Source organism: Glycine soja, chromosome 10, assembly GCF_004193775.1.
Source record: "Glycine soja cultivar W05 chromosome 10, ASM419377v2, whole genome shotgun sequence".
Classification (NCBI taxonomy): Eukaryota; Viridiplantae; Streptophyta; class Magnoliopsida; order Fabales; family Fabaceae; genus Glycine; species Glycine soja.
In genome coordinates this window covers 38,685,868-38,712,601 of record NC_041011.1, presented here as the reverse complement: position 1 = coordinate 38,712,601, position 26,734 = coordinate 38,685,868, and the positions used below count along the sequence as shown (strand labels likewise).

The 26,734-nt window shown below is 34.3% G+C and overlaps 2 protein-coding genes across 2 annotated transcripts; one reads left to right on the top strand and one right to left on the bottom strand.

Annotated features, from left to right (window-relative positions):
* Positions 1-280: 280 nt before the first annotated feature.
* Positions 281-12,462, bottom strand: LOC114369964 (protein translocase subunit SecA, chloroplastic-like). The gene is made up of 20 exons (XM_028327242.1): positions 11,866-12,462; positions 11,668-11,740; positions 11,101-11,307; positions 10,695-10,798; positions 10,407-10,586; positions 8,247-8,465; positions 7,242-7,355; positions 7,029-7,142; positions 6,550-6,717; positions 5,654-5,829; positions 5,019-5,085; positions 3,791-3,937; positions 3,574-3,669; positions 3,429-3,497; positions 3,129-3,230; positions 2,802-3,053; positions 2,656-2,723; positions 1,472-1,589; positions 786-1,025; positions 281-689 (listed from the first exon to the last, which is right to left on the bottom strand). The coding sequence occupies exons 1-20, from the start codon at positions 12,253-12,255 to the stop codon at positions 549-551; spliced, it is 3,045 nt and encodes a 1,014-aa protein (XP_028183043.1). The 5' UTR covers positions 12,256-12,462; the 3' UTR covers positions 281-548.
* A 1,064-nt stretch (positions 12,463-13,526) lies between these two features.
* On the top strand, positions 13,527-19,364 carry LOC114369965 (L-cysteine desulfhydrase-like). The gene is made up of 2 exons (XM_028327243.1): positions 13,527-15,044; positions 18,844-19,364. Exon 1 carries the CDS (start codon positions 13,647-13,649, stop codon positions 15,018-15,020), a length of 1,374 nt encoding a protein of 457 aa, XP_028183044.1. The 5' UTR covers positions 13,527-13,646; the 3' UTR covers positions 15,021-15,044; positions 18,844-19,364.
* The last annotated feature ends 7,370 nt before the right edge of the window (positions 19,365-26,734 follow it).

Here is a 26,734-nt window from a genome sequence, read left to right as displayed (position 1 = left end):
TGGCTCGATGTTTAAACAGTTTTTGATAATTTATATTGATATTGTAAACTATAAATTAAAAATTGAAAAAATAAGGCTATTGAATATCTATCGCAGCCTGATTTTATCGTTTTCACCATAGTCAGATTGGCAGATTTACGCTTTTGATGTTTTCTTTTCATTATTTTAGAATCGTGTTGAAAGTTAGCCGAATTGGAATTTGGCCAATCATTTGATATTCAGGCGACAACTTTTGACCATTTGACAATCTCTACAAATAAGATGCTACAAACATGGAGGATCAACTTAATGGGTGCGCGCGCATGTATTTGTGAAGAAAAAAAAAACTCGTTTGAGCATCATAATTTCTATTTTACCATAAATTGCGACATGCATGGAGGATTAACAGAAGCTTTTTACAGCTTGCTATACATTTGTAAATATTTACAACATTTGATCATATGCAATCTCTATAATAAATTGCAACAAACATGGAGGATCAACTGAAGCTTTCTACTTCTCGTTCAATATGTTGGAACTCCAGATACATATTAGTCTTGAGTGCTATATTAGGAAGTAGTACTTGTCGTTGAAGGCTCGACAGTGCCAACTGGATCAGGGTTTGGATTAACCTGAGTGCGTGCATTACGTTTTCCTGATTTCCGATTCTCTGTTTTGTCCTGATCTTGCTCTACCAGCACAGGTTGAAACTGCCAAAAGTTCGAAAGAAAGGGTTACGCAGTTATAATTATAATAACTGATAAGGTGAAAGCCTAGTAGCCTAAAAATCTACATTAAGAGCAAACCTGATACACAGAATATATGACATTTCTTCTTATTTGTGCCATCATATCCAAGAAAAGGTTATAGCCTTCAAGCTTATACTCAATAAGAGGATCCCGCTGCGCATATCCCCGTAACCCCACGGCTTGCTGAACAAATTTTAGTGCCTGCAGATGTTCTTTCCACAGGCGATCGATATTGCTTAAGATTAGGAACCGCTCTGCTTCTTTCATCAAGCCTGCTGCTTGTTGCTCCACAATATCCTATGGGGCAGCATTGGTTGTAATAAAAAGGTAAATTTAAAAAGAAATAAATGGTAAAGAAAATTATGTGAAAAGACAAGGCCACTGAACCAATTCAAGACGACTCAATTTTTAGACATGACACATGATGGTAAAAGTCCAACCTTAAATAGCACAAAGTTATTACAAGTTGCACTGAGGTTTGATAAATCCCTCTCCCCCTCCCCGAAAAATGTATAATCAATTACTTGATTTAAATCACTTATCTCATTTTTTTGTCATTTTAAAATTTAATTGAAAAAAAAAACCTTACTAACAAAAAATCTCCCCTTTAAATAGTAGAAATCTTTTAGTCTCCCAACCCCACCCCCACCCCACAAATGTGTTATTTAATTCAAGGAACAGGAAAGAAACAAACATAAGGAGAATGGTTCATTTAATTCCCAAATAATGATGGTTAAACTGACCCTTTTCTGCAGGTAGGCTTCACGACCACGAAGACGGAGATAATTCCGCAATTCCTCGTAATCTGAACATGTGTTCCCCAGCAAATCAGGGGATAGATCATTCAACAAGTAGCAATATCTGAAGAGAAAATGAAATATCTTCCATCAACATTATTTTAGATCCAAGATTAGGCAAAAAAATGCATTATCAAGCAAGCAAATAGTTAATATTGTCATTCAATCACAAACTGAAATGTAAAGTTGTGCAGGGTTTGGTGTTTAAAAATAAAAAAGAAAAACCGAACCACTTTACACAAACAGTTCGCACTAAACTGCTTGAACCACTCTATGAAAACAGTTTGGTTCAAACCGAATTGTTTTAATAAAGTGGTTCAATTTGGTTTTGAAACGACTAGGGTCGATTGTTTTTACACACCCATGCTGTCATGTATGGTAAGTTTCTTAACTTTCATAATAACTACTTTAAAAATCATATTTATCATGAATTTTTGTTGGTTGATAATGTAAAACTTTTAGACTGACAGTGCATAGATAGAAATTAAACTCTTATAAAGTACCCAAACACAGGAAGAGAAAACAATACACACATTGACAGTGTAATGTTTTTTTTACACTATTATCCAATAAAAAATGCTCATTTATGACGGGTTTGTTAACTTTTATAATAACTATCTTTAATCATATTAAAGATGATTTATGATTAGCTGTTAGTGTAATAATTTTTACACTAACAAGACGCGCCTATTAAACTTGTAAAGAAAACCTCATCATAAATAATGCATAAGAACACAATCCAAGAGATGCTTCTTATTTTGACTTCTCAGTTTGGTCTTTAGGCCATCATTTAGAATAGGAGTAGATTGGTTTGAGAAAATATTTTCTATTTTATTTTTATTTACGAAAAAATACCACCAGACTCTCACTTTCCCTAAGTGGATCAGGATGATGTGAAAGGTGTTCTTAAGATTGCTCGGGGAAAACTTAGTCTCGGTTGAGGAAAAAATTATCTGCTTTACCATTTAACACCAATAAAAAATGAAGTTAAATCTTTAGTGAATTAAAACAATGATGCCTATACAAGAGAATTAGATCACGCATGAATGCACTAAAGGAACAAAAGCAAGGTTCTGCATATAACTAAACCGAACATGGCATCAAGCATGAGGGCAAAAGATTTCACTTACTGCTGAATTTTTGCAGTTAGTTTTTCAAGATCCCAGCTGTCTTTTGGAGCATCAGAACCAATGTTTGCCTAATTCATCATGATTGCATTATTAAGTTAGACAATGAAGCAAGGTACAAAGAGGAGCATAATTTTAGCAAGGCTTACTTCTAAAATGTCATCCATTGTCAATTCAGCATATTCAATAAGAAGAGACTGAAGATTGTCAGATTCAAGGGCTCGTCTTCTCTCTGTATAAACTCGATCTCTTTGGCTGTTAAGTACTTCATCATACTCAAACAATTGCTTCCGAATGTCAAAGAAATAGTTCTCCACTTTCCTTTGGGCTTCATCTAATGCTTTGGTCAACATCTTGGATTCAATAGGTAGGTCTTCAACTCTGAACGCTTGCATTAGGCCCTACACATCACAATATTAACCAAGTTCTGGCCAATCAAAATTCCAAGTGTAGCAGCAACACAACAAATGCATTACCTGAATTCGATCTCCACCAAAAATACGAAATATGTTATCTTCAAGACTTAAGAAAAAGCGTGAGCTTCCTGGATCTCCTTGTCTGCCACTTCGACCACGCAGCTTTATGGATGATAAAAAAAAATGTTCCAATTTTAAATACTTATTTAACAGGGTAGGAGTGGTAGAAGCAGCAGTAGTTATTATAGCTGCAATAATAATAGAAGAGGGTAGGAGATATGCAGATGTCCAAGGCCACAAGCCAGTACATCCCAGTTTCCCTCCTTTCAACCTTACAAGGAAAAGGAAAGAAGAGAAAACCTGATTATCAATTCGACGTGATTCATGACGCTCTGTGCCTACTACATGTAGTCCGCCAGCTTCCACAACCTGCAGTCATAATGATCATTAATAATGTATCAACAGCAATGTATGAGGGGAAGTACTAGTCAAGAAACAAATTGACCTTCTTCCTCTCTTCCTCAGTGAAGACTTTATATTCTTTTCCGATTTCCAGAAATGCATTTCTCAGCTTGGCAATGACTTCATCTTGAGCAGGACCCTACATAAAAATATATATGCCAAAGAAAGCTTTACTTGTCTTAAAAGTAAAAGTAGTTACTCAAACATTCTAATTTCTAGCATTAATTACACTAAAAAATCCATCATCGTCAGATTGTCACCTTTTCACAGGTATAGGATAGGCGCTCCTCTGCTTCAAGCTCAGTTAAGGATCTCTTGCCCCATGTTTCAACAGCTAATTGCACAGCCTTCTCAGCCAAGTCAACATTTTTATTTGATAGTTGGCATGGGAATAACTTCTCATTCACCTGAATCACAGTATATCATATTCGTGGAGTTCCAAAACAGTTACTGTAAAAAGTACGTGCACACACTCACACACAAACATGCAACGCTTTTAAAGAAAATAAGCACAAACACACATCCAAAGCAACATAGATTTATGGGTATTTTTATAATATAATATGTTAAAAAAATTGAATCTAACTTTTTTCATTTTCCACCAGAACTCCCTATCCACCATCATACAAAGATTCATCTTGCACAACTTAATTTTATAATGCCAACCCATGTTCTTACCACTTTCATTTTTAACCATTTCACAGTCAAAGATGATCAAGCAAAAGCCTGGATTCAAAACAACATTCTTTCTTAAGCATACAGTTCATTATCATAAACTGAAAAAATGTTGGAGGATGCAAACATACTCATTGGGTTTAATGGTGCCTAATAATTGCCACCCAAAACTTCCAAGTGTGGCAATTTTATTAACCACTGATGCATTCCAACAAAAACGAACAATCATAGTTTCAAGAACTGCCCACCTGCACCTTTTTATGTTTTTCCATCAGTGGAATCTTGCTGAGTCATCGGCTCATGGCATATTCAAATTTTAAAAATGATGAAAAAGAATGAGAAAAAAGTAAGTAAATAATGAATTTAAATTTAAAAAGATTATCATTGTAAACGTCTAGGACAGAACAGAAGGAAAAAATAGTTAGAGACAGCTAATTAGGGACAATTTGAGCAGTTATTTAGTTAGAGGGGATCAGTTGGATAGATGCAGGGTATAATGGCAGCAGGATTCACTTAGAGAATTACAAAGTTCATAAAAAAAGGGGAAATCCTTGGAGGAGAACTCTTTCTCCTGGTTCCTGTTTAATTAATAAAACTCATGTTTTATTCTACTTGATTTCTTAGGAGGTTCCTATAACGTCTTAAATACCCTTATCTACTTTTTCTTTTTAGAAATAATAAATAGGACATTTTGGTCTAAAAGAAGAATAGGTTGCTAACATCCTCCTTCTAAAAGTAAGTAGAAGGATGTTAGAGCACACACACCATAACTGTATTTACATAAGCAATACTTTAGAAATAAAAATGACATACCTTCCATATCTTGGAGGGAGGAGGTTTCTTTATTGATACAAAGCCTTCTTCAGATGGTTTAACAACTCTGCAATCATATGTTCCCAGAAAAAAATGTAATGCATGTCTGATAAGATGCTTCAACAACTTGCAAGTTGTTTAAACTTTCAGATCTAATGCAAGACAGGCTCTAAGAATAGGAATTTAACCATAGGATAGGAATAATCAGAAGATGCTTTCCCATTAAGGTTGTATCAGTGACATAAATTCTGGAAACAGTGAGATTGTGCAAGCAAGGAATATACATATGTAACTACAATAGTTCTACCAAGGTGTTGTTATATGCTCTCTCTCACTGTGGGAGCCACTTGAAAACCTAAACCACTTCACTATAACTACCCCACTCCTTCATTTCAGACAATACTATTCTTTTTCTCTCATAAACAGGGGCATAAAGCATTTTGGGGTTTCTAACTTGGCAGAGAGAGCATCTCACTCGTTAAAAACCCATCCAAGGAAGCATCCTCACCTCCTCCCACTAAACCTATCCTCTTTTCTTCCAAACGCCATTTTAAATAATATTCAATCAAAAGGCAACAAGTACATGGAAGAACAAATTCTCCATAATAAAACTGTCAATTAAAGCTCCATAATACCTTGGCATCAATATCTCACGAAGCTTCAAGCGTGCCATAAATTCAGCATTACCACCAAGGATTATATCTGTCCCACGACCAGCCATATTGGTAGCAATTGTCACTGCCCCAAGACGACCACTCTGTGCTACAATTTCTGCTTCCCTCTCAACATTTTCTGGTTTTGCATTAAGAACCTAGAAACAATACATATTGCACTATATTTATACCCAAAAAAATTAAGACAAAAAAAGTGGTTGCAAGATTAAGCTTCATTATAGTTCTTTCAAATGGATGAGCAGTTGGTCAGTGATATCACTTATCAATACTTCCCTAGGCTATGAATAGGCTATCTTTTTTAGAAACAAAAATTATTGTAAATGGGTATCATTAAGAAAATATTGTGCTGCCACATTCTGTCTATGAAGCACAAACACTCCTCTTGCTTGAGCTGGTGGGGTGTCCATGGTGGACATGTTTCCAACACTAACACCTGCTGTATCACACATGCTGAACGCTCCTCATTTGGTTTCCAATTAAAAGAGTATTTTGTCAGCTCAAACACTTGAGCCAACACCTCCAAATGGATGGATTCTTCAAGGACACTAGTATTATCTATATTTAAATAAATAAACTATTTTAAACATTCAAGAAAGTTACCTTAAATATAATATAAAATATTGAAAAAAAATAAGGCCTTTCAATATTGTTGTGAGGCTCATTAATCATTATAATAGAAGAAAATGTAAAACTTTAACAAGTTGTTTTAAGAAGGTGAATATGGCTTTCTTGAAAAATATAATTCATCTTTTTGTTTGTGGATTTTTTCAAAAAGAGACAAAGTGCTTATATTTTTTTAATGATGCATCTTAATATGTTTTCATGAGGTTAGTGTAGGAAGACAAGAGGGACCTTACCTCGTGCGGAATTCCAGCTTCTTTCAATTGCTCTGATAATGAATCACTCTGCTCAACACTAGTGGTGCCAACAAGCACTGGGCGACCGGTTTTATGCATCCTAGAGATTTCTACTACAACTGCACGCCATTTCCCTGAAGTTGCCCTAAAAACTACATCAGATTCATCCTGAGAAAGAAATTTAAGATTAGGAACTAGAAAAACATCAAATAATTTATAAAGATAATTTATATTATGTAGAAAATAAATCTACTAAGATTAACAGTAAGGCTTCCAAACTTAACTGTAAATGGAAAGAATCCACTGGCCCTACCTCTAACAGAACCAAAATAATTTACATATACATTGCACATATAAATGTAGTAAATAAAAAATATATTACCATTCCTCCCATTGAGGAGTTGGAATACAGATTCCACATGACAAAACAATCATCAGTTTATTAAAGTGTTGCACATGAATGACAAGCAAGAAGAAACCTTTCTTATCATAGGTTTGTTTGTTGGCACAATTGTAACTTTAAGTTTGTAAATGCTCTCAAATTCTGTGCTTTCTGTTGCTGCAGTGCCAGTCATACCACAAAGTTTGGGGAACTGTAGAGGTACATGGTTGAAAGCATCAAGGTAAGTTCAAAGGCAAATGAAATTCTGAAATGATGATTCACTTATCAGCTCAGATACAACATTTCCAACCTGCAGAAAGAAATTCTGGTAACTGATAGAAGCCAGCGTTACAGTTTCATTTTGAATTGGCAACCCTTCCTTTGCCTCAACTGCTTGGTGAAGACCATCACTCCACCTTCTCCCCTATCAGAGTAAACAAAAATTACTTGTTCCTTGATATACCAACAGAATTTACTTCTCAGAAATTTGAAGATGTGACATATTCTTTAGTTTAATTCTTTGTTCTCTCTAGATATAACAAAGAATTGTAAGATTTTGCTATTGGCTACAATAATTAGATAGTGGAGATATAAGATTGGTTGGGTGGTTAAGAAGGAAGGGAAGGAGGAAAAGGTTGCGGGTTCAATCCCTCCTTCTAACCAAAACCAACAATCTAACAATTAATATTTTGCCGATCAAAATAAATAAAAAAAAAATATTTAGATAGTAATGTAAACACCAAGGTTTTGGCATTGCACTCACAAGCATGACAGGTTAAAAAGAATCCATATATATGCCAGCTGACCACAGGGTGTTTAAAGATAAGCACAGCACGTGAAATGTATCACAGGGTGGAATCTCTATTAACACCTAATGTGCATTTCAAGGAGGGAGGTAGACTATTGTCCAGGTGTAGACTGTAGATTAATATAAATGGTTTCTGTGCTGAAACTTCAAGCCAAATCTAGTGATTATTAATTGCAACTATTCTTATAGTATAAATAATTAAATTATAATGGTTTAATTGTTGAATAACTGTCACAAGTTATCCAGTAAAGGACAGTACATTAGATCATGATTTAATACTTTTCTCAGCCATAATCTGAAGCAAAGTTTTGCCATAATCTTAAATCTTCATATAGCTGTTTACAATAAAAATTAGTACATTAAAGGGATGAGATTATAAATTTATAATTATTATAACAATTAAATCAAATGTAAATCAAGAAACTGCCATTGATGGCACTACTATTCTCCTTGCCTTTGGTAGTTAAATTGTTTATTTCCATCAAGTCAAGTAGAATCTCTAAATACCTGCATGACTCGACCAGTAAACTCATCAACAATAAGGACCTCTTTTCCACGAATTATGTAGTTTACATCTCGAAGAAATAGTTCTTTTGCTTTTATTGCATTTAGGATATATGAAGCCCACTGTTCTCGAGGATCATATAAATCTTTGACAGCTAAAATTTCTTCAGAATCTTCATAACCTTGCTCAGAAAGTAGAACTGATTTTTGTTTTTCGTCTACCTGCAAAGACAATTTCAGTAAGAAGAAGAATATTCAAAGATCCACTTTTATTTTAATAATTGAGCATTCACTCCTGTCATTGAAGATAAAATAAGTTATAGTCGTGATGAAAATTTACCAACCATCAACCATTCACAATGCATAAAAATCAAAATCTCCATAACTGTGTTTTTTTAATTAACCTAGGGTCGCGAATTTTTGGGTTTCAAATGCGATTTTCAAAACAAAATGTGTTTGGCAAAAAATGGAGCTGAAATAGTTTATAAATCATTTTTGAAACATTTTGACTCATTTTCGAAACCAAGAAAACAAGTTTTGAGAATTTGGTTTTTAATTTTAAAAAATACACATTTCTCACATTTGACAATGACACTTTTTGTTGTCACCACCATCACTACGGTCACCACCAGACCACCACCACCATCACCATCATCACTAGTATGGCTACCACCACCACCACACTGCCACCATTTGGTGCCACCATCGTCCCCACCGACATCACCATCGGCATTGCTACCACCATCACCATCACTGTCATCGCCACTATCATTGTTACCACCACCACCACTACCCACAATACCACCTCCGTAATTGCCACCTCAACCACCACCAACATCGCCGCAACCACCACCACCGACATTGATACCACCACCACCAACAACAACAACAACATCACCACCATTGGCTGCCACCACCAACACCGCAACCACCACCAACAATGCCACCTCCACCGCCACCACCATTGATATCTCTATCGTCATTGCTATTGACATCACCACTATTACCATTGTCGTCACCACCACACAAAAGTACTCTTAAACTAATTTTAATACGATATGAAACTTTCAAAATGAGTTTATTTGAAACTAATCATATTTTAAAAACTGGTTTTAAATTTTTTTTGAAACTAAAACTAAATTTAAAAATTTTAAAACTCAACTAAAAAACACCCCAAACAGCCCCTTAACAAATGCTTTGTTTCCCATTTTCAACATAATATCTTTAATCTACCAATATGTAAAACCCCATGAAAACCACCCAGCTGTGAGGCAAATGTGAAAGAGAAGTTTGTTCACTTTGCCAAGCAGTCCATGAAATGGATACTAACTTATATTATATATCAAATTGACTGTTAGCATCACATAAGCATTCCACTCTATATAATATTTATAAGCCATCTTCCTAAAAAAAATCATCTTCTGCCTCATTTTCATTTACCTAGGGCTAGTCAGGTCAAGTTTCCTATTTTTTTTTTTAACTTCCCCCCCCATAGATAGGCAGATGTTTGAAAAAACAGGAAAGGTCCCTAAGCCCCATAAAAAAAGCAGGGATAAATATTCCTTCAACTAATTTTTACATTTTGTTGTTTTAAAAATAGTATGAACAATGTGAACACATTGTCCATATATCTTGAACCAGGAAAATGACGATCTCATCTCATCAAGTATACCTCCAGAAAACGAAAAAACTAATAATCACAAATGAACTTCACTTATCATTGCTGTCATATTCATATCAGGGATGGAAATATTAATCAACGATAATGCAGTCCCAATTTGTAATTTTGTTACAATGTTCTAATTAAAATATATAGGCCCAAATGCCCAATGATAAATGCTCTAAGGAGATAAAATTACACCTGACAATTTCCTCAACTATACATAAAATTGGCTGAATTAAAGTATGACATATAACCAGACTAGTACAGTTGGTTTCTAACCCTTGTTGCAAACCTAAAATCGAAAACAGACTCCTCTTATGATGCTTAGTAATATTTCTTATTTCTTAAAAGACACAACCTTACCAATAGAGAAAAGGCGAGTATGTATGCTGATAAACTTAACAACAACAACAACGCCTTATCTATGACATGGATCAATTATGTAATAAACTTAACACTACATTAAATTTAAAATTGTAAACATAATTTAGCAGACTTACAGTGTAATGTATGTCTCGTTCAAAGGCTTCTGCAATCTTTGCAGCCTTATAATATCGATCACTGGGTTTCTCTGCAGGTCCTGATATAATAAGCGGCGTTCTAGCTTCATCAATAAGGATTGAATCAACCTCATCAATGATACAGTAATTGAAACCCCTTATGACAAGATCTTCGACACTCTGTACATTCCACAGTTCAGAGTTCAGCATGATATTAAAAGGATAAAAACTAAAAATCTAAAAAGCATATTTTAAATGCAAGAAATATGTAAAGGAAAAATTACTTTCCGTGGCAAGATTGTCTCTCAAGTAATCAAAACCAAGCTCACTATTAGTGACATATGTTATATCACATGAGTAATTTTCCTTTCTTTGCTGACTTGTCATATTCTCTGCCAACAAATGCATTTGTTAGACTGCAACAAAGGAATAGGTTTAAAATGCATTGCACCTTGAAGAAGTTCACTTAAAAACAAGTAAGGAAATATAAAAAACCTAAACAAAAGCCAAAGAACAAATTACGTCAAAAATGAATCAGCTTTTATTCAGAAATGAAAATAGAGTGGAGGGCAACAAAGCAACACAAAAGCTTGAAATACAACCAACCCCAACTGACCAACGATGCAGGAATACAGATGTAGAAACAGAATCCATACATAAAGAGGAGAGGGAAGTAATGAATTATGAGACATACGCTGAATGAGGCCAACCTTCAATCCAAGAAAGCGAGGAACCTGACCAACCCACTCACAATCCCTCCGAGCCAGATAATCATTGACAGTAACAACATGAACTCCCTTCCCACTCAATGCATTCAAATAAGCTGGCAAAACAGCAACCAGTGTCTTTCCTTCTCCAGTCCTCATTTCAGCTATTTCTCCCTTATGAAGAACCATGCCTCCTACAAGACCCGAACTAACAATATTCATAAATTATTCTCTTACGCATATATTTATATACACACTAAATAGCACGGGCTAGAGTACACCACAATAAGGCAATAAAATGAGGACAAAACTTAGATACAGTTCCACAAGTGTTTCTGGTGATATTCTCCAATCAGAATTGGAGTTTTATTTCGGGAATCAATGTTGAGCTTTAACGCAAACATTTATTATGCAGATTACTGAGGCAAAACTCTCATTCTAATTCTAATTGGAAAACAACTCCAAAGTCTGTTAAGAACTGCATGTAAATTTTTTTTTCCACAAAATGACAGAGTCCAATTCCATAAACCACGAAATGCCGGCGAACGACTTACCTATAAGCTGGACATCAAAGGGACGAAGGCCCAGAACCCTCTTCGAACCTTCTCTCACCACAGCAAACGCCTCCTGCAATGCACATACAAACATAGTACACTTGAATCACTTCCTTTGTCACAATCAAGAACAACTACAATTGATTTCACTTTTCAAACACCGCTCATAAACTACGACACTCAAAAGTTCAAACTCACCGGCAAGAGCGAATCCAAAGACTGTCCCTGTTGCGCGCGTTCTCGCAGCGCAAAAGTCCTGTCCCTCAGTTCCGAATCCGACAATGCAGAAATCTCCGGCTCCAATCCATTGATTATGTTAACGGTCGCAGCGTATTGCTGCCTCGTGGCTTCTCCCGTATCGGCGCCTTTGAAGATGCCGCCAAGCAACCCTCCGAGGGACGCCACCGCACCCGATTGGCGCCGCCTGCTCCGCCGTGTTCTAGAAACCGACGGCGGATGAAGCTGAACGTCGCCGCGAAGAAAGGTGGAATACGGCGGGCTTGGGGTTTTGTGGTGATAGCATGAGTGCGGCCGGTGCGGGTTCCATGTTTTGGAGGTGAAAGAGGAACAGAGCGAGGACGCTGCCATGGTTCGAATGAATTAAGAATTGCGGAGGGAAGTTTGAAGAAGTGGTTTATAGTGAGAAATTTGAATTGGAGTGGATTGGGAAGGTGGGTTTCATGGCTCGTGTTGTAGCAAGTAGTGACGCTGCAAACGGAGACACCAGTTTCTTTCTGTGTCTGAAATGGTGAAATGAAATGAAAGTTGTCAAGATGGATATAACGAAAGATAAGATAAGGGAAATCTAGTATGTAGGCACGCCCACTGGGGCGTAGAAGTAGTAGCACAGTCTCCACAGAATCTGACGCTTTTAAATAAACATTTGTTAATATATATATTCCATTAAAAAGGTCATTCAAATATGTCAATTTTAAAATAAAATTGTTATTTTCTAAATTTAATTAGTTGTATGCTTCAACAAAAAAAAAAAGTCGTAAATTGTAAACACATTGAAAATGCCTTCTTTTTTATTTTATTTTAAGTGTGATTTGTTTTTATGACTTTAGTTTTTTTAGGAGAGTTGTACTCTGAGTTGGAGCATGTTTAATAGTAGTAATTAACATTTTTAACATATTTTATTAAAGATACTTTTGATTTAAAAATTATAGAAAAATAAGAAGGCATTCCTAATTTATTAGACAAGATGTCCTTTATACGTTGGATATATTTTTTTATATTATTTTTTAAGAGTTTTGTTAATGATGATCAATGGAAGAAAACCTAATTGAAATGGATACAAAGTATCAACTAACTTTTTTAATGATTAATCTTTGTCGGAGAATTCATCTAACTTATCTTTAGTGGAATCTCTCATTCAAATTATATTTTTTTATCTATAAGACTCAAACTCAAGATATTGTTTAAGGATATCTAACTTAGTATCACTCGAACCAATGATTTGTTAGTATTTTCATATGTTATTATATAATTAAATTTTTTAAATGTATTTGTATAAGTGAAAATGTGTAAAATGAATGATTGAAGAGAAGAATTTAAACTTCATAAAAATAATGATGATGAACCTATAAAAGAATAATCTTATGAGGGTGAAAATACAATAAGACATTTTATGTAAATACTTATACAAAATCAATAAACAATGAAAGGTGGTGTAAAGAACAAAAAAGGATTGTGAAAAAGAAGTCCCCCTTGCTGGACTATACCGAAACCTCCCGGGTGAGGCCCATCCACGATCCAGCAGCCGAAGACAGAGAAGACCAAAGCACGAACGGCGTCGTCTGTTTTTCTTCTCAAGAACTATATAAAAAGCGGAACACAATCCTACTAGTCAAAAACAAGATTAAAGAAAGAGAAAAGAAGAACCGAATAACGACAATTTCACCACTCACTCACTCCCTCTGCAAAGTTCTCCTCCCCAGCTATATATGCTATCTCCAACCGCTCACTCTCCCTAAACAATGACAACACTTCCCGAAACCCCCACCGTTTCCCCCATGGAAAACGAAAACACCATCCTCCGAAACGGCACCGCCAAGAAACCCAAGCTCACGCACGCCATTTCCGAGGCTGAGATCCGCGAAGAATTCTCCCACCACCAGCGCGGCGTCGCAAGAATCAACAACGGTAGCTTCGGCAGCTGCCCGCGCTCCGTCCTCAACGCACAGTCCATCTGGCAGCTCCGCTTCCTCCAGCATCCCGACGACTTCTACTTCAACACGCTCCGCCCCGGCATCCTCGCCTCACGCGCCGCCATCAAAGATATCATCAATGCCGAACACGTGGACGACGTCTCGCTCGTCGACAACGCCACCACCGCCGCCGCCGTCGTCCTCCAGCAGATCGGCCGCCACTTCGTCCGCGGCCACTTTCACCGCAACGACGCCGTTGTGATGTTCCACTGCGCCTACCAGGCCGTCAAGAAATCCATCGAGGCTTACGTCACTCCCATCGGCGGCACCGTCGTCGAGGTCCAGCTCCCCTTCCCGGTCCGCTCCGAGGAAGAAATCGTAACGGAATTCAAGAAAGGCCTCGAGAATGGTAAACTCAACGGCGGAAAAGTTAGGTTAGCGGTAATCGATCATATAACTTCCATGCCTTCGGTCGTTCTCCCCGTTCGCGAATTAATTAGGGTTTGCAGAGAGCATGGAGTGGAACAGGTTTTCGTCGACGGCGCTCACGCCATTGGAAGCTTGCACGTTGACGTTAAAGAAATTGGAGCTGATTTTTACGTGAGTAATTTGTACAAGTGGTTTTTCTCGCCGCCTTCGGTGGCGTTTTTGTATTGTAAGGAAAAATCAAACGACGTGCACCACCCTGTCGTTTCCCAGGAGTACGGGAAGGGGTTACCGGTTGAAAGTGCGTGGGTTGGGATGCGTGACTATAGCCCGCAGCTCGTTGTGCCGTCGATTTTGGAGTTTGTGAATCGGTTTGAGGGTGGGATTGAGGGGATAATGAAGAGGAACCATGACGGGGTTGTGAAAATGGGGACAATGTTGGCGGAGTCTTGGGGAACGGTTCTAGGTTCGCCTCCTGAGATGTGTGCTAGCATGATTATGGTGGGGTTGCCTTCTAGGTTGTGTGTGATGAGTGATGATGATGCATTGAGGTTAAGATCCTACCTTAGGGTTTATCATGAAGTTGAAGTTCCTGTGTATTACCAGGCTTTGAGGAATGGTGATAGGGATCCTAGGGACAAGGATGGGTTTATAACTGGTTATGTAAGGATCTCTCACCAGGTTTATAATACTGTTGATGACTATGAGAGGCTTAAGACTGCGATTAATCAGCTTGTAGAGGACGGGAAAGTTTGCAGCGGGATTCCTACGGAGTGATTTGAAAGAAAAAGAATGAATGAGGTATAGGTTTAATACTCTCTCCTGGACAGCTTTTGATTTTGAATCAGATTTATCTTCAGTGGCACTTTTATGAGTATGATGTATGCCCATTGTCGTTGTTCTGCATTCTCTAGTTTTTTTTTTTCTTTTCTTTTTAGTTAGAATTTCTTGGAAATTCTGAAACCTGAAGAAGTATTCCTACTGTTTGTTACTTTGCAATCTAGCTTCTTATTGTCTATAATCGATTCTACTTATTTGCTAAAGATGGGATCGTAAGAACTAAGAATTTAATTGTGATATAAGTGTCTCACAATACCAAATGATAGTCCTGGTTTTATATTGGATATAACTACTATAATTGAGTTTGATGCTTTACGTTTCTCAAACTTGAGGCTATACTGGCTGACTTTTGATGTCACAACTGATATCTCATTTCTTTTGTCTTTTCCTGTATTCTTTATTTTTACTCTGTACAACCCGGGTTACAGATTATGGTAAACTTGCATGTGGCTCTCTGAAATTCCAATGTATGTAGCAACTTCACTAATACCTAATAATAATACGTTGGAGCTGCAGTTTTACCCAAGTAGTGATCTCAATTTGTCGTGTAATATGACTTTTTGGTTCTTTAAGTGTCAGATTTGTCTTTCTTAGGGAATTCTATTGGATTTCCAATAGTTGTTAACTATGTACAAGCTGGGTTACAGATTCTGATAAACTTACATGTGGCTGCCTGAAATTCCAATATACGTAATGACTTTGCTAAAACTTGATTCGTTGGAGCTGCTCTTTTGCACAAGTAATGATCTCAATTTGTCATGTAATATAACTTTTTCCCCCCGTTAAGTGTCAGATTTGTCTTTGTTAGGGAATTCTAACGGATTTCCAATAGTTGTTAAGTCTGTACAAGCCGGGTTACAGATTATGGGTAAACTTACATGTGGCTGCCTGAAATTCCAATGTATGAAATGACTTTGCTAAAACTTAATAATTCATTGGAGCTGCTGTTTTAAACGAGTAATGATCTCAATTTGTCGCGTAATAGAACTTTTTGCTCCTTTAAGTTTCAGATTTGTCTGTTAGGGAATTCTAACGAATTTCCAATAGTTGTTAACAGGGAGGAACATTCATGTTGTTAATGTGGGCCACTAATTGGGTTATCATATATATCTTTATTTAAATCATTTTTTTTTTCAATTTATCTTGGTTCTTTGTTTTTTCCTGTCTTAATAAGATCCAGATATCAGAATCCAGATTTCATGTCTGTATTTTATTAATTAGGATTAGGATAATTGCTAGATATGATCCTATATTTTTATTAATTAGGAATCTCTTTATTTTTATTTTATCAATTAGGATAAATGAGGATAGTTGTTGGGACATCTTTGTAGTCTTTTTAAAGGGTAGAATTGATTTAAATATTATCAATGAGAAATATTTTTCAGAAAAACTTGTGTTGGTCTAGGAGGGGCTTTGTGAAGGATGAGTCTGATTCTTGATTTCACCATGTCCATAGGTCACAAGAAGGATTATTCCATGTCAAGGCCTGTGTCTCGATGCTACAAGAAAGTTCACAACCGTTGTTCCAATAAATTGAATATTTCTATATGTCATTGTTTAAACATTGTGAATATTAGGTGTGTCCTAGGACCCTGTACCAGCTCTTGATGATTAGCTTTCACAGTTTTGGCATAAGTAAAGATGCTAAGAGGCTTTTTGGTTTGGGATTACGTTTTCTGTTTTTGCTTTGTTTCCCAGTTTAAAAAAAATGTATTAATGAAAACAAAAAAACAATAAAAAGTTGTTTTCACTGACTTTTGAAAACTGAAAATAGGTGCCTTTTCGTAATTAAAACTGTAAACAGAAATATTTTCTCCATCTGGAGAGCCTCTAAATTATTGTGGCAACATTCAACCTATGCTACAACCGGTACATTTGATTGGGGCAGAAATCTCATATTTTAAGGTGTTTTTAGGTCCTTAACGCTTGATTTAGTTTTATTATTATGCTTTTGGAGTTCATTTTGCATAAAGCACATGTCATTCTTAATGGGGTTTCGTTAAAATATATGTTGAGGGATTGGGCAGCTTTGTTCCATTGAATGTCTCCTTTCTTGGTTCCTTTCTGTTACGTTCTTTTTGTCCAGGACAATACCTTATCCTCTCTTCTTTTTGCAATTTTCACTTAATAAAAAAAAAATGCTGCCCACCTTTATCCATGTCTTACACTATGCAGTCAATAGCACCGCGTTAGCAGCAGGTGCGATTACTATTGAGATCGTCCCTTGGATTACAACAGCAAATATAAATCTGAGATCGTCCTTTATATCTTTTTTATCTTTTTTCCTTTAAACCCCTCCTAATTATCCTCCCTCATTAATTATCCCTTCCTATTAATTAATTAGTCTTTTAAACAGTTTGCAATTTCCTTTTTCATTTTTTCTCTTTTTTATTTTTATTTTATCAAAATAAACCTTTTTGGTTACTCACTTATGCCTCCTTAGTGATTACTACCTCTGTCCCTATATATAAAACCCTTTTCACTCTGTTCTTTTGTCCCTTTTTATAAGATTCTCTTCTAAAAGTTTGGTGCATTAATTATTTTTATCCTATAATATCCTTAATTCTCTATTCTCTCTCCAAACATTCATTACTCCTTGGTGAGAAGCAATTAAGTGGAGAGAAATGAATGATACTTTTGGAAGAGTAGTATAAATAATTGACATATTTAAGGAGATTAACTAAATTAACCACTTTTCTTAAAGGGTGTGAACTAGTTAAAAGGGTTTTATATATAGGGACGGAGGTAGTCCTATCTTTTGTGTATTTTTCTATTTTTCAGTATTTATATATTATGTGTATGATATGAAATTATAAAATATATATATATTGTTTTCTAGACTTCGCAATAGTGGTCATCTTGCTATCTGCTATCCCACTTTAGCATTTTTGGATCTGGCTGCTCTGTGCTGCTATCTGGGATTGACTACTTATACTTAGGTCTTAAATATTATTATTATTCATTTCAAACTTCTTTACGTCAAAATTGTTCCGGAGGGGGAAAGATTTCTCCTGCAGGGTCACAGGTGAGTTAAACTTTTTACAATGCCTCAGATGACCTCGACTTCTATTGTGATCAAAGTTAAACATATTTATTTCAGTAAAAAAATTCAGGTATACAAGTCAATTTTGTTAATGTATCTTATATATATATATATCCAGGCAAAATATGGAAAATATTAACCCTCAAATATATGAAATTTATCTTGTCATTGAAATTGGATGTCTCCTTGATGTGTTACATAGACACACAGTTCCCACTGACATGTCTGCTCATAACTTGTTGTACATGTCTCTTGTCAACCAAACTTTTATTTCAGACCAAAATCTGCTTTCTCAGCCATATTTCTGTTTCTTACTGAACATTTCTTGACTCAATCATGGCTCCAAATCAGTGAGAGAATGGATTATTCTAATATTCTCTACCACAACAATATGATCTTTTGGAGTAAAGTCAACAGCAAAGCTTAGAGAGGCAAAAAATATTCATTCAAAAACTATTTAGTCTTTTCTTTGACACTCTCGAATTACAGTCTCTGCAATATTCTATATTTTTTTGCTTTTACCTTTCAGTTTTGTTGCCAATATTATCTTTGGCAATTGTCTTCTAGCCAGAAAACAGTTTATCTTTGAATCGCTGAATTTGCTTTATTTTTAGCTTAACTTGTATGAACATAATTCAATTATTCAAGTACTCAAAGCCTTTCCTTTTGATTCTTTGTGCTATGGTTTCTAATAGCTTTGTGCTATTAATATGACAGGTAATGGCAAATGTTAAACTGTAGGAGCCCTCTTGGAATAACCTATACGAGGTTAACTTTGTATGCTGGGACTCGTAATTGTTGAAGAATAAAGAGGATCTTACTGGAGGGTGGATTTTGACAGCTACATAATGAAGTTTAAGAAAGCTGATGTTTGTGAGCCATTGTTTTCTACTTCTAGTTTTTGGCGACCTGATAGCATTCTTTTTAGTTCTTCTAATGGATTCAAAATGAGTTTCTTTCATGAGTTAACTGCTTCCCTATCATTGGCTAGTGGTTTGTATGTTGAGATTTTCTTCTTGGTAACTGGGGCAAACCAAGTTTAAATCCTGCCTTGGTGCTGAAAACCAAAAGTGGATAACTACTCTGTAAGAAAGCCAAGACATGGCTGTAACTACAAATTTTAATTCATATTTTGCTTACTAATCAACGTAGGGAATTCAGAGATGAGCACTGCCAATATTAACTACATGTAGAATTGATTCCTTTTAATGTAGTTTGCTGCTAGACTGTTAGTGTTATCATTCGTTAGCCCATAATTTATAGGTGACTGCGTCTGTATTTAGTTTATGCCATCTTTCAGGTGCTGGTGCCATACTTGAGAGGAACAATTATTTGCAGTATCTGATCTCAACAAATACTAATGGCTAATCTTAGAATTTTGCTGTTGGCATTCATGGAATAACCTAGCAGCCTTGTTAACATTCTGGTTGGAAGAGTATATTTTATTCCTAACAAAGATGGCACTACGTGTAAGCCATATGCCATGCATGAGCGTCATTGATGGCCAAGATTCATGCATCCATTCTACTGTTGCTGTATTCTTAAACATCAAACCGCAGGATGATAGAAACAAAATTTCACTTGAATGGAATTCCAAAAGGAGCTAGGGTGGGGTTACTTGTTTTAGTCTATGATAAATAGGGTAGGGTTGATATAGGAAAAAAGAGTTGGAAATTTTGTACTCACAAATCACAATCACTCAAACCTTATACATTTGTCCACTAAGATACAGAGCCGCTCAGAAGAGCAATATATGAACTTCCAACGAGAAAGTAACATTGTTCATTTGATTTAGTCCTCTTTCTCTTCATTGATTTTTGTTCTCCATTCTCCATTCTTGTAATTTCTCTTTTATTTTCTTACAATACTATATTTCTTTCGTTAATTTACTTCATTATAATCACTTAAAGATTGTTGTATTACATCTATTATAAGTTTTGACGTACGAACGCAGCCATAAATACCATGCCATATAATGAGTATTCCCTACGAGCAAAATGAAGGCAGAAAACTGATAATGTTTCTGCTCCTTTTTTTTCTTTGGAGCCGGTGGGGTCTAATGTTTAATAACTTCATAAATCTGGAGACCACTAAATCAAAATCCTGCTTTCTACATTCTGCTCTTCCTCCACTACTTTGCTTTTCTGCATGGTTGCTTTTGATTCATGGCTGTCAAAGCACCAACTAATTGATTTCCCAGCCTACGTCTTTAGTGCATTGTTTGTCTTGTAGGTTATCGTTCGCATTACTGCAGAATGCAAGAATATTTGACGCTCTTTTATTGTAAGCCAAGAGGAAAATTAGGGAGATAAAATCCATTAATTTCAACTGCAATTGTTTGTCTTATCTGTTTCTGTAAGAAATACATTGTTCTTTAATTAGCAATGTTGTGAATGACATGCTATGATGGCGATGAAGCTGAAATTGCTTTGAGGCTTTGCTATATAAATCTTTACCGGTTAAGCTAGATTTAATTTAAAGAATCTTTCTTGATAATCTGTGCATAATAATCATTGTTGCACACACAAAAAAAAGTCATTGTTGGACTCGTGAAGCCTAATATTTAATTTTAAACTTGTCATAATTCTAAACGTGATCAAGTAACTTTAAAATCGGGCACGACTCGTGACATTGATAATTAAGTCTTGGAATCACACTAATCATTGGAAAGTAATGTTGACTTGTAGTTTGGTGTTCAATTTGTATTTTGAAACGTTAAATTTCGACTTTATTCTCGTGTGGCCTTTATTTTTTTTTTCAGTATCATGCATATTCATGATGATTCATGAATATTTAAGGAAACCAGTACCACGTCTGGTGTGGCACTAGTGTATATACATGCTTCTTTAACGTAGAAAAGTGACCATATTTTATAAATAAATAAGCACGTAAGGTTGAAGTGTTTGAGTTCATTAAAAAATTCAAATTCTCCCGTCTTACAAATGAAAAGTTACTCCTCAAATCTTGATATTACTAATAATTTATTGTTTGGTAATCAACACTTTCATGAATAAAAAGTATCCACAACCACAAAAGATTATAAGAACATAAAAAAGATTATATCATATAAAAAATAATATTGAATGCAAGAATTTAACGACACCTCTTGCCTACGTCCACAAAATCGTCTCCAAAGTATTTCACTATCCCAAAAATGATTACAAGATTGTAACACCATAAATTGTGTATCACTCTAACCCAAGTACCCCACTCAGTAGTTACCATAAATGATAATACTTTCACACAAAGACATTTTTTTATTTCACAATCTCTTTTCTCATAGGCTTTCTGTTCATGTGTATCTTCTCCCCTAATTCTCTTCTCTATTTATAGTGAAGATTGTCACTAACTATAATAAATAAGTTCTCTTGGAAGTTGAAACAAAAACAACTTTCAATGCATTCATTCAAATAGGCTTCATTTAGTAAAATAAAATCTTTCACTTTGCATTTAAATCACTTAAACTTTAGTGGTAAAAATTCAATTCCCAATATGCATTAAATGCACCTTATCTTTTGGCTTGGAATTCTACAATTCTCCCCCTCAAGCCAAAAGAAAAATATCCTTCGATCAATTTGAAAGTGAACAAACTCCCCCTCAAATGAAAGTATCTCCCAACACTTCTACGACATTAGAAAATTTTACTTTCTTCTTCACTTTGCTATCATGGTTCATCTTCAAGGCTTGTCCATCCAAATAGCAAAGTTACCTTTATTTTTTTGTCCTCGCAACACCAAGTGTCTTCCCTTGTACACCTTGCATTCCACTTTGAACCAACATACTTGTATCCTTGTGATATCATCTCTCCAATAAAAATGATATTCATAATAGCAAAAGGTACAAACCTCACATTTGAGAAAGTTCAAATAGCACCATCATGGAGCTTTATCCTCACACTCCCTATGCCTTCAACCTTCATTTTTCCACCATTCCCTAACTTGAAATATCTGAATTCTCCATCGATTTTTAAAGTGTCAAACATCTCTCGATCTCTACAATTGTGCTTTGAGACAGCAAAATCCATCACCCATTTTGTTTTAGCTACCTTGTTGTTTGTTGCCAAAAACAAGTCATCTTCATCTTCAACACTTTTTACTATATTAGCTTAGGAGTTGATGTCATCTTTGTTCATATCTCTTAATTTCAAGTCCTCCTTCATTTGTTTGCACCTCGCTTACACATGGTCATTCTCACTACAATAGTAGCATTACATGTTGCTCATATCTCGTTGCGGATGTGATTGTAATTTTGATCTTCCTCTTGGCCCATCATATCTCCTTGAATGTTTCCTTCCTCACTCAGTCTCCACCATATGCAACTAATGCATGGTGTTCATCATCAACATTTTCAGTTCTCATCATTCTCTCATTTTCTCTAAGAGCGGCGATCAACTCATCCAACTTCAAAGTTGATCTTCCTACAAGCAATGTTTGAATCAAAGCTTTGAAGGAACTTGGTATTGAGACCAACAACAACAGTGTTGCTCCTCATTAGAGAGTTTATCATCTGCATTCAATGATTGGCTTACTAGCTGATTGAACTTGTTGATGTGGTCATGGAGATCTCCTCTCATCTCCATTTTGAGTTGATACAACTCCATCTCCAAACAAAGGCGATTGGTTAGCGACTTTGACGCATAGATATTCTCGAGCTTCTCCCACAAGGTCTTTGGTGTTTTCTCTTTCAACACGTTGTATTTTATCTCGGGTGCAAGGGCTAACCGAACTGTGCTCACAACCCTCCTTTGGATCTTAGTCCACTCAGTTTCATTTATAGAAGTCGGTCTTTCATCTTCTAACGCCTAGTCAAGACCTTGTCGCACCAAAAGGTCTTGAATAGTACTTTGTTAAATCATAAAATTTATTTTTCCATCAAACAACGATATCTTGAACTTTTGCATGCTCTTAGCCGTAACTGATACCCCTGTTGGATAATCAATGCTCCCATAAACAAAATTACCCACACCCACAAATGATCGTGAGAACACAACAACGATTACACCGTTGGAAAAATATTAACAAACACAAAAATTTAACGTGATTTGACACCTCTTGTCTACGTCCACGGAATCATCTCAAAAGTATTTCACTATCACAAAAATGATTAGAAGATTGTAACCCACCCTAAATTCTGTATCACTCCACAAACCCGAGTATTCCACTCAATAGTTACAAAAAATGATAACACTCTCACACAGACACTTTTCTCTTAACAAAGTGACTTTGTTTCACAATCTTTCTTCTCACATATTTTGTCTTCATGTGTATCTTATCCACTAATTCTCTTCTTTATTTATAGTGATGATTGTTACCAATTATAATAAATAAGTTATCTTAGAAGTTGAAATAAAAATAACTTTCAATGCATTCATTCAAATAATTTTTCTCTTGAAAGTTAAAGATTAATGAAATGATGAAAGTACACCTAACGTAGAGATTAACCCTTGAGGTACTAGCTATAAAGTTGAAATAGCTAAAAAGTTAAAAGTGAAAAGTTTTTGTAAGATATACTGTAATATTCAATGAACCTCTACCATAATTTTTAATAAAAGATTTATATTTTTCAATTCCTTGCGACACTCGATCCTTGAAAATTTAAACTTCTAACTAATTCCAGGTTACATCTATCTAGCAAACCTTACTTATGTACGTCAACCACAATATAAATGGGAACCAATATATATAGTAATATTTAACCAACATAAAGTTTCGAAAATTTTCGAGTAAAGATGAAATACTTATATAGAACATAATAAAAATAAGGTGAGAAATTATATATCTTAATTCAAATGATTTACTTTTATAGTTTTCTCTATAGTTTTGAAAATTTTATCTCTTTTTTTTATTTAATAAATAAAATCTTTATGATTAACGATGAAAACATTTTTATTATATTTTTTCTTTCTTGAAATGTGTAATTTTCACCATTATTTAACAATTATGATGTTTTTTATATCTTTTACTGTAGATGCTTTGATTTATTTAAATTTAAAAATACAATATAAGAAATTTATTACTACTAATAATAGTAATCTTATTTCTTCCTTAGCATTTATTACTTTCTAAAGTCAATGCAACTATTAGTTTTTCTTATCAAACTAGTCGTTCTACCCGTGCGATGCACGAGTTATTTTTGTTAATTATTGTGTCATAATACTAAATTATTTATCATCATAATTTATTAATTCTTGTTAATACACGTTTTGTTACTTCTTTTATATAATCAATGATTTTAATTTGTAAAAATAAGAAAATATTATTGTTTATTGGAAAAAAAACTTAAGATTTAAGGCGACTGTTTATTTTTTATTTTCCTTATCATTTTTAATTTTTTTTAAGATTTAAGGCGACTGTTTATTTTTTATTTTCCTTATCATTTTTAATTTTTTTTAAGATTTATAAAACATGTATAGTGAAGAAAGTACTCTAATGTTATCTTATTTTCACTTCTTTAGAAAAGACTAAAAGCATTAGTTTATTGTTTTCAGTTTTGGACATATTTTTTAAAATATTTTTATCCCTATTTTCTATTTTCTTTGAAAATAAAAAACACTAAAAACAAAGCTTCGCCTATAATTTCGGCAGGCGAGACTATAATTCTATCTTCAACACACCCAACAAACAATGTTAAATCAAATCGTTCCACTTCCACTAATCAAAATCATGAGGAACCACAACCTCTAATAACATTAAAAAAATATTCATGAGAATTTATTGGCTCGGCCATTAATAGAATAAAATATTTAGTTGGATTTTATTAAACTACAGTACTTTCTAAATATTTTACTATGTGTTTACTGTTTAAGCCAAAATAATTTAATTAAAAATCAATTTGATTTTTTAAATGTTTGCTTCTTTTTTATTTGTAATCGGGTACAACTTAAGATGTATGCATAATATAGATTTATAGCTAGATCCGGTGGGAAGGTTAAACTTTCTGGTTATATATATATAAAATAGTTTCATGGTAATATATTTCTAAATATAGTAAGGCATAAGTTATAGCTACTTTTTCGAATTTTTTCTCATAAAAACCCAATAATTATTTATATTTGAATAGGAAGTCATATAATCTTATAAATTATTTTACCTTTAAAAAAAATTGTATTATTTTAACTTTTTATGTGTATATAAGTTTATATACAATAATAAAATGTTATAAAATATACATAGTGTTATACGTTAGAAAAAGTAATAATACCAAAAGCAATATATAAAAGGTTTAAATACTTTTTCTCAACCCACACTGTTTTTCTTCCTTGAAAAAAATATTATTTTAATCCTTACAAAACATGTGTATTTAATTTTTTATCTTTAAAACATTTTAGATAACACTTTTTAACTATTCGGAACATTTTTTTTTTACCGTTCAAAACACTTTAGATAACATTTAAGGATTTAAGGATGAAAGACAAGAAAAATATATTTTGTAAAAACTTAAACAAAAATAAATAAATTTAGAAGAAAAAAAAACATTGAATTACAGAAAAAAAATATTTAAGTCTATATTAAAAGAAAATCAACTAACGCATTTATGAGAATATATAGTAACTTCTTACAACTTTTTTTTACTGCAAAATAACTTATAATAGAAGCCAAACTACAGTAAGTGCACCCGCGCACTAGTTCCTAACACCGATCACCCACCCCCATCACATATAAAAACCAGCTACACTATGTAAAAACCATACATACTATGTATCTTATGTGGGTTTCAACCAAAAGAGGGTAATTCTATTTAGAATATACTCTGGGTATTTTTTGAATTAGTTCTCAACTAAAAATAAATCATAAGAATTTGTACGACTTTTTAGGAAATGAAAATTCACGACTTTGATTTTGTTTTTAATGGTGAAGTTATAAAAAATATAACAACTTTAATTTTTTTTAACTATTTATTTTATAATATTTTATTGTTTAATTCTTTTAAAATTTAGAAAATTATAATTAATATTTTTTATAATTCCACGGGATGGGTCTTATGGATTAATTAATTAACCCATTACTTAACTTTCTTTTTCAATAAACATGTTCACCAAGTGGCAAGCACGAAAACGCGCCACTTTCAGATTTGGTAGGTTAATTTCCACCTTTTTTAGTTATAATAATGGATGCAATTTCGTCTTGCATGACGTTCCCACTTTTATTGTTGTTCTACCTCATCGGTATCACGGTCAGAGGGAATTCTAGAATGCTATGAAATTATTTTTACATCACCTTTTTAATCAAATCTAGCTCTATTCTAAGGATTGAAATAATACATGTTGGTTAACTTCAATTTATTTTTATTATGTTGAAGGTATAAATTATCTCACTTGGTTAATAATTAATTTTTATCATAAAATTTGGTGGACTATTTTTAGTCTAGTCTTAAGTTTGGCCTATTTAGAAACATAAAAGTCAATTCCATCGTCCTCCTTTCACATTTCTTCACCCCTAATACAAGTGACAACATCTAAGCATAAGTATTAAAAAAAAAATTAGTAGGACCAACGCCAATTATACAATAAAAAAGCACAAAATAGTATGACTAACTTTATTGGAAAACGACAACCATTGAAATCTGTAGGCAAACGACTGTAAGAAAGATAGAAAGACGTGGAACAATA

What these genes read in the sequence shown, in the direction of transcription:
- LOC114369964 (XM_028327242.1), bottom strand. Translation starts at nt 12,255, where the DNA reads ATGGCAGCGTCCTCGCTCTGTTCCTCTTTCACCTCCAAAACATGGAAC. An exon ending in CTTTGGATTCGCTCTTGCCG is followed by an intron (nt 11,741 to 11,865) that starts GTGAGTTTGAAC and finishes TGTGCATTGCAG; the next exon opens with GAGGCGTTTGCTGTGGTGAG. An exon ending in CTCCCTCCAAGATATGGAAG is followed by an intron (nt 3,938 to 5,018) that starts GTATGTCATTTT and finishes ACTGTGATTCAG; the next exon opens with GTGAATGAGAAGTTATTCCC.
- LOC114369965 (XM_028327243.1), top strand. Translation starts at nt 13,647, where the DNA reads ATGACAACACTTCCCGAAACCCCCACCGTTTCCCCCATGGAAAACGAA.